This window comes from Belonocnema kinseyi, chromosome 6 (assembly GCF_010883055.1).
Source record: "Belonocnema kinseyi isolate 2016_QV_RU_SX_M_011 chromosome 6, B_treatae_v1, whole genome shotgun sequence".
NCBI lineage: Eukaryota > Metazoa > Arthropoda > Insecta > Hymenoptera > Cynipidae > Belonocnema > Belonocnema kinseyi.
In genome coordinates, this window is record NC_046662.1 from 136,371,996 (window position 1) to 136,380,477 (window position 8,482).

At 36.6% G+C, this 8,482-nt stretch overlaps 1 protein-coding gene across 3 annotated transcripts in view; it reads right to left on the bottom strand.

The window, feature by feature from the left end:
• The window catches only part of LOC117174994 (neuroligin-4, X-linked), a 450,915-nt gene that overhangs the window by 53,406 nt on the left and 389,027 nt on the right, over nt 1–8,482 (bottom strand). For all 3 annotated transcript variants that reach the window (XM_033364481.1, XM_033364480.1, XM_033364482.1), the window contains one exon: nt 204–461. In XM_033364481.1, coding sequence (XP_033220372.1) covers nt 204–461 — 258 coding nt within the window. The remainder of the gene's footprint in view (nt 1–203; nt 462–8,482) is intronic.

The following is an 8,482-nucleotide window of genomic DNA, read 5'->3' on the forward strand; positions in this document are numbered from 1 at the left end:
TGCAATGGAACTAGAATTTCCGCATAAACTAGTTATAACACTTGCACCATAAAAACGACTCGGATCTGAGTCAAAACATGTTGCGGTCTCTTAATGAAACTTTGAAAAACCTGAAAAGGCCTACAGTACATTAATATTCTACAAATTTCTAACTTTAAATTTCATTTATATTATTTATAGTGATAAATATATGAAATAATTACCTTCGAAGCATCTCAGATTCAACATCGACGACTATTGGAGTACTATCTAAGAAATGTGAATGTGGCTGCTGTTTAAGTTCAGTAAAAGATCGGGGACCACATGGGTAATTTGTTATTTGCTTCTGTTGCAAGTTCTTAACTTCCATCCTAGTTTTATCCCTCTGGTAGTAAACTCCCGCAAAGATTAGTACGTTAAGAATGAGTAAGCTGCAACCGATGGCTATTGTGACACTCAATGCTGTAGAATAAGCAGCATAACTGTGAACAGATTTATAGTATGCTGCGCTAAATTTTGAATATCAACTATTTATTCAAAATTTTCTATTGCTACATTGAAAAAAATGGTTAGTTGCCACAAGAAGCTCCTTATTAGTAGAGTTGGTATTAGCTTTAACAACTACTTCGATGGTAAGAGTAATTAACCAGTTTTTTATGGCAACGAGTCGCCGTTAGTCCTCATATGAAGGTTATATTAGTGAAGATAGTAATTGTAGTCACAACAAATAAATTAGTTACATTCACCAGCGATTTATTCTCCAAGAAATAAAAGTAGTGAAGGTTATAAGTATCGCACCTTGGTGATATTGGCAGAACTAAAATTTGAGCAGTGCTACCAACATTCGCATCGAAAGATCGCGTCATTTTTTCGATGATCACTATTTTGATCTAAATCTTGACGTATAATGTGTCAAGACGTGTAAAATATTAAAGAGCATCGTATAGATCCTTAGGGCGTCCTCTACGGCCTACCCTTAGGGTACCTTTTTACGGAGGCCTGTTTTGAAATAATCGTGGAAATAATATTTTTCATAGGATTTATTTCTAGTTATTTTGTTGGTCTATGGCTAATTTTATTGATTGAGAACCTAGATGCGAACTCAATGTGTCAAATAAATGCAACGAATAATTCTAAACAAGCCTCCGTGAAGAGGTACCCTAATTTGTATAAATACATCATCGTGACCATTCATCTTGCGAGCGGGATAAATATAATTATATGAATAGTAAGAAAATATAAGATTGAATAGTAATAATTTATAGGATTATATAATAGTAAGGATTACTACTTCAAGTAGTAAGATAAACTAATGTATTTGTAAAATAACTAATTTAATAGTAAGACTTACTAATTGAAGTAGTAACGCTTACTATTTAAATAGTAAACATACATACTTGAAAGTAGTAACTACCATCGAAGGTTGTAGCGAGAAAAAATAAAGTATTAAGGACAACTACTATTAATCTTGCGAATAAAATTAGTAGCCCCAACAACTTTAAAAGCAGAGGTATATATTACAAACTAAAATAATTGGACCTTCTACTTTGTTAGTTGTCCCAACCAACCAGTTTTTTCAGTGTATGTTTCTTCAAAATATAAAAAACAAATATATCAGTTGAAAATCTTAATAAGAAGGCAACAAAATAAGTTAGAGTAATGGTAAATGACAAGGAGGTCTTTCGGTCTTTTTGATAAAGCTCCTTCAGTCCAATTCTTTTTTAAATGGAAGTCGTTTTTGAGCTGTTATCGACTCCGATTTTTACCTGTACCCAGGAAATAAGTTTTTGTCTTTGTTAAATGGATTGTCGATTCGCTGCGTTAATTCTGAATTTGCCAGCGAAAATCTTCCGCCCCTTTCTTTAAACTCGGATCTAAAAAGATGAATTTCGTCTGCTTTTTGTAAATCCTTCGGCTTTAATCTAGTGGCTGATAGAGTTGTTATATTAATTAGAAAACTTGTCTAATCGTATTCATCCTTATTCTTGGCGTCGTCCTCATAATTCCACACCTTGGATAGCAACCTCGTCGCATGGTATATGCGTTCAAACTACATTCCATTTTTTAATTCAGAAAGTGTTCAGGAGATGATGTTTCATTCCTCAGGAAACAATAAGATGAAATGAAAACGCGCAACCATGATCAAACCAGAGGTTTCTGAATAACTGCAGAAATAGAAGATTCGGCGTGCTACTCATTGACTGCCAACAAGGGACGAACGATCAAGATTGGGAGAAAGGGAGAGTAGGATAGCGACCTTGCTGACAACAGATTGTTGTGCTTTGCCTACTAAAAATTATTTCAAGACAAGAAAATGGCAAATAGATAACGACCAAAAAATGAAACTTTACAAGATGAACAAAAAAGTTTTCTGCGATAGGTTTTTAACTATAAAATTGTTCTAAAATCATAGAAGCATCTGTTCTCCAAGAACTCTACATTGACGATGTAAAAAATTAGAAAAACGTATTTTTTCTGTGTTGAGAGGGAAACCCAATTGCTCCTACTTGTGGCAACTGCCATCTATGAAAATGACATCGAATCCCAGTAAAACCGCGGTAATTCACATCTACGGCCACGTCTCACGTCTCCCATATATATGGATATAAATAAATAATTTATAAAAACGGTTTAGCAACCATCGCACGGCCCCACTCGGAGCAACCGTTATATAAGAATGACACACGCTCGCAGTAGAACCGCAGTAAATCACACCTATGGCTAGGTCTCATGACCGGAAAATAGGTTGTCACAGGGTACAAAAAATAACAACGACAGGCTGGTGAAACACTTGAGTTACTTACTTTAACCAAATATTTTAGGTACAATCATGGCAACTTTCTTTTGAGGTTTTAATACCTCTGCTCTTTTACCTTCTCCTTGGCAGTTATGTTGTTGTCAAGTGGATCTAAGATTTAGATCGAGAATGTAGTTCGTTTTTTGAAGTTTTTTTAGAAAAATGTAAGAGCTCAAGTGTCTAACGGAAATTGCTGTCCGAAAATTGTAGAGGCAGCAAATTTGGCACTTCTCGTTTTGGACAATTGATTCTATCTCCCTTGGAGCGTTCGCTATAACAGGGTCGCGGCCAACATCATAAGAGCGACAACAATTATAATAAAGTACTCTTAGGGCTTTTTATGCCTGTAGAGATAAGTCATTCACGCGTGCATGGGGCACCTAGGTGGTATGTGTGCTAGGTACTCAGCGTGTACATGAAGCGCTCTGCACCTATCGGTGAGAACTTCTTGACATAGAATGCTATTATGCTATACTAAGGTGGAAACAGACCCACCCTGGGATGCAAAAGTGAACGATGTGAGTTGAACTTAGAACAATTTGATTATGAAGCGACTGGACATTCATAAGTCCGCGTCCGCCTTGACGGCGTGAAATTTAATAATTAATCTCGTTCTTCGTCAATTGAACCATTCCAAACGAGTAGAGTAGAACCGGGACGATAAGCATGTTAGTCCTAGATACCATGTTAAACGCTGACAGATTTGAAGACCAAATCTTATAAACAAGATGCTTGTATCTGTTTCTGACAGACTACTTCACTGATTATGCATCCTGAATGCGGCTTTGATGCACGCGCAGGTATGTAAAGGTCTCTCCAGTGACAAGATGTCTAATAACATTTATATCAACATGCATAAGATCATTCACATGCAGTAAAACTTGAGCATTGATTTGTCCATTCCGTGAGTCTGCATCAAAAGCCATCAAAGCGGAGACGGACTTTTAAACCACTACTGTCTTTGTAACCAAATTATGAGGAGAACAACCTACATTGACTTAAATGGATGAAACTGTTTTCTTAAAATGATCAGGAAACGGAAGATGATTAGCAAAGGAGAGTTCCTTCACAAAGGCCACCGCCTCCTCGACAAGAAAGTACACGGAAACTTTTACAAAAATTTAAAGGAAGAACCCTTGTCGAAGGACTTAACTTTGGATTTCCTCAAATTATATGGACCTAATTCAGTCACAGAGTGTATTATTTTGTCGAACGCTCCGAGGGTGATAGATTCAATTGCCCAAAAACAGAAATGCCGAATTTTCTGGAACTACGATTTTCGGTCAGCAGTCTCCATTGCAAAATCGAAGCCTGACATCGTTCTTCAGGACTTCAAGAAACGAAGTATATGCGTATTCGAATTCTCGGCTCCGGCCGTGTACATCATCAGAGTCAATGAGATGGATAAGAAGGAGGATTATAGAGACCTTAGAAGGGAGCTACGGTGAGACTATCTAGAATATTTAGGTGAAATAATTATACTGGTGGTCGATTCTCTCCCAGGTGAGAAACTATCACTAGTTGTTAACCTCAAAGCCATAGTCGTGTTTTATTGTAACCTATATTATGCAAAAGACCAGAGTATAGTACCTATACCTTTTTGATGCGCTGAACACATATCTTACATCAGTTTTTCCAAGCACTTCAGGATTCTCCCCTAGATGCTGAAAATTCCCCAGTAAATCAACTTTTTTGGGTACAAATTACCCTTGGTATTAAAATCATCTGGAAACGGATCAGGTACGATATTTTTATGTATTTTGTGGCGCCGAATACAAATCTGAAATCAGTTTTTTCGCAGCACCTTATAATTTTCCCCTAGACGCGAAGAATTCCCTATAAATCAGCTTTGTAGGTATGAAATAACACGAATCTGACATCAGTTTTTCCTCAGAACATCATGATTTTCCACCAAACGTGGAAAATTCCCTGTAAATCAGCTTTTTCGGGTATGAAATAAACATTGTTATTGAAATCGTATGGAAAAAGATTAGGCATGTTGTTTTATTTATTTTGGTGCGAGAATACTATTATGAGACTAGTTTCTCGCCATCACGTAGGGGGTTTCCCTTAGACATTAGTTTACCCTCAATCGAATCTGAGTTATCCTTTATTAGCTCTAGTTGCTCCAGCAGGTTTTGAGAGGAGGGGACTAAGCCTATTTCAAAATTGTATCTTGTTAATCGCCACACTGAAAGCACATTTGACCTGAGTTTTTCGACATTAACTAGGTATCCATACTAGAATCACTGTAAGATATATGGAGTGGTTTTCTTCTTCCCTTTGTTTCTTTTCTCTTACAATCTCTTTTTAACATTCAGCAGAAGTCGGCCATCATATGCTCATCCCATCGTCATACACACTAACGCTCCCCTGTCTTGACATTTCAATGGAATCGCTCTCCATGCTTCTCACTGAAATCTCCGCAGTTGCTTGTAAAGCAATCCAAATGTCCATGAAGAAAATGCAATTTGAGATTCATCAAATAACCTAGTTCCCTGAAGTTTTTAAACATGGTAACACTATCTCCCTGTAATTTTCACTTCTGTTATTACCTAGAAAGTGTTGTAAAACTTACTTGAAACTGACCCATGCCGTATTTTCAACATCATTCATTACATCCATAAATCTGTCATTCTTCATTATGGTGCGAATTCGTGGACTATCAAAAATTCCTGTTTTTAGTTTAATGTCAGAAATAGCCCGAAATTTAGGACATGAATAAGAAAAGCATTGGCAGTCTTTATCTAGTGCTTTAACAAATTGTTTCATAAATCCAAGCTTTATATGAAGGGGCGGCAAAAGGATTTTTGCAGGAGCGACAAGTGGTTCGTTTATTACATTATGTGAGTCTGGAACCAACTCCGATTTTGGCGTCGAATCAATCAACTCATAATGATTTTTCCTATCTTTACTATCCCAGAGACATAAATAGCATGAGAGTTTAGTATAGTCCTATTGTTGCTCAAGCCAGTTATGCTCTTCATACTTAATTTTCTTAAAAACAAGTTTAATATTAACATATTCTTCTGGGAATACTGTTGAGTGCGCTACTGGTACCGGTGCATATTTGTTCATATTATGGAGCAGCACTGCCTTCAGAATACGTTTTCACGAATCTATAAACAGCCACCATTCCTCAGCTCTGTACGAATTTTATCTCTAGTTTATTTATCAAGCCTTTTACAATGAAACAATAAACTAGATCTGCACCCCGCGAGAAACACTTTCTGAACTCCGTATTTCTATCTCGGTAAAAAAAGACTTTCGTTTTACGAGATAGCAAGTTCTTCTTTCTCAACCTTGAGGCTAATAACTCGGCTCTATCCTTCGATAACCCTAAATACCTATATAAGTCATTAAGTTCTTCTTGCGAGAAGGTTTGCGGTACAGAATAGTTAGATAATCGGCAATCCTCATTATGTACAGTAATTGTTACACCATTCGTTTCGTAACATCTCTCGTACTCTTTTTCTGAATAGTCTTCACTTTTAATTTCACTGATACACGCAATGATTTCAGATACAACTTCTACTATATTCTCAGAGTTACCAGATAGAGGGGTCGGCTTTGTTACGCTGGAAACATTTGAATAAACTATTAAAAAAATAGAGCGACTATTGAATCCTGCAACATTCGTCATACAGAAATAGCAATCTTCCTCGCCTCACGGTTGTCTCCATCTAATGGGTATCTTGAATTTTAGTTTTGATCGATCCTCTTTGTCATTACATTGGCTCAACGAAATACTACATGTGCTACATATTAAATGCGGGACCCATTCCATTTCTTGATGAGTCACCTCAAAACCAAAGCAATTTTTATAAATACTTTTTATCTTGTCTCAAAACTTTCTCAGATTGCTCTTCATTGCATACACAATACAAATGTAGCAAAACGATTGATGCTTGCTATCACAATTGCGGAAAGTATTCGGGAGCACTTTACTGTTCAAAGGAGATTTTAAATTTTGTTTTGTTGGATCCATGAGGAAATGAAAAAGTCTCCACGATGGGGATCCTGTGCCGAACGCAGGTGAGTCTACCGTCCTAGGGATGATAACCCTGATACCTCTCTAGGTCTTAGTATGAAGGTTATTACCTTAGTGTACCGGAAAACGAATCATACTACACATATCTTAATGGGGGAGTTGTCATCGTCTCCAGTATCCTCCAAGGTAACAGATTCAAATAGCACACGTGCTTTTTCAGCTGTAACTGTACCATTCGAAATTTACCAGAAACAGGTTTTTATGTTCGAAATTTGAGAATAGTCAGATATTCTTATCACGCGAACAGAAAATCTATTCCTTCATTCGGCTCTAAATTTTCGCAGGATCGCTTTCCGCATTTGTTAAACAATCAGGGAACTCCCTATATGAAAAACCTGCTTTCCTAAGGAATTCACCGCATCCAGGGACATCCTGAGCTACTGAGAGGAAACTAATATCAAATATATATTCAGCACACCAAAATATATAAAGATGCCATGCCCGACCTGTTTCCAAAGGATTTCAAAACAAAAGGTAATTTCATACAAGGAAAATCTGATTTTCTACGGAAATATGCGCTCTTAGGGGAACGTCTTGAAATTCTTGGCGAAAAGTAATGCTAGATTCGTATCTGAAGCCTAAAAAATATAAATATATTATGCAAACGATTGCAATAACAAGGATTACTCCATACGCGACAATGTATACCGGAAAATGCTAATCTTCTATGAAATTTTACTCGTTAAGGGAGAAACCCTAAAGGGATGGGAGGAAACGATTGTCAGATTCATACTCAGCGCACCAGAATACATAAAAACATCATGCTCTCACCTGCTTACAGACGATTTTAATACCAACGGCAATTTCATATAAGTTAAAGGTGATTTTCAAGAGAAATATTTGCGTCTAGGGGAAACTCTGATAAGCTTGACGAATACAAATGCAAAGTTCGTAATTGAAACGCAAAAATATCTATGTGTAATGCTCGAATCTGTTTCCAGACGATTCCAATAACAAGGGTTAGTTCGTATCCGACAGGGATGATTTTCTAGAGAATTTTCCACGTGTAGAGGAAACCCCAAATGAGATGGCGGGAAACTTGTCTTAGATTATTATTCTGCGCACTAGAACACATCAAACATCATGTCTGACCTTTTTCCAGACGATTTCAATAACAAGGGTTATTTATACCCAGAAAAGTTAAAAAATTAGGGAATTTTCCGCGTCTAGGGGAAAATCCTGTTAAATAGAACATCGACGTAAGTTAAAAAAATTAGGAAATAGCTGCTCTGTAACCATTATTAATTTTCTATCTGAGATGTTCCAGAACAAATTCGTATCAACATTCTAGAACTATGACATAAAACCCTCGCGGCACAGTTTTAGAATGACCTTGCAACGAATGATATAAAACTCCTGTGATCAGTTTAGTCCGGGAGCGGGCAATGCTGCCGTATGCAATAATATGTCCAAGGATAAAAAGGTATGATTCTTATGTATTTTGAGCCGCTGAATCCGAATATACCCGGCGTTTTTTAGAAAAAATGGTACGTTTTGTTTAAATCGCAATTGTTTAAACAAATTATGAAAAAATGACTTTTTCGATCTGGACCATTTTTTTTAGATAATATGGCCCATTTTAAGACGAAAATGTTCCTTGTAACTTTTTCGTAAAATGCATATTTCAAAAGTTATGAATTTTCAAAGGTTGAAAA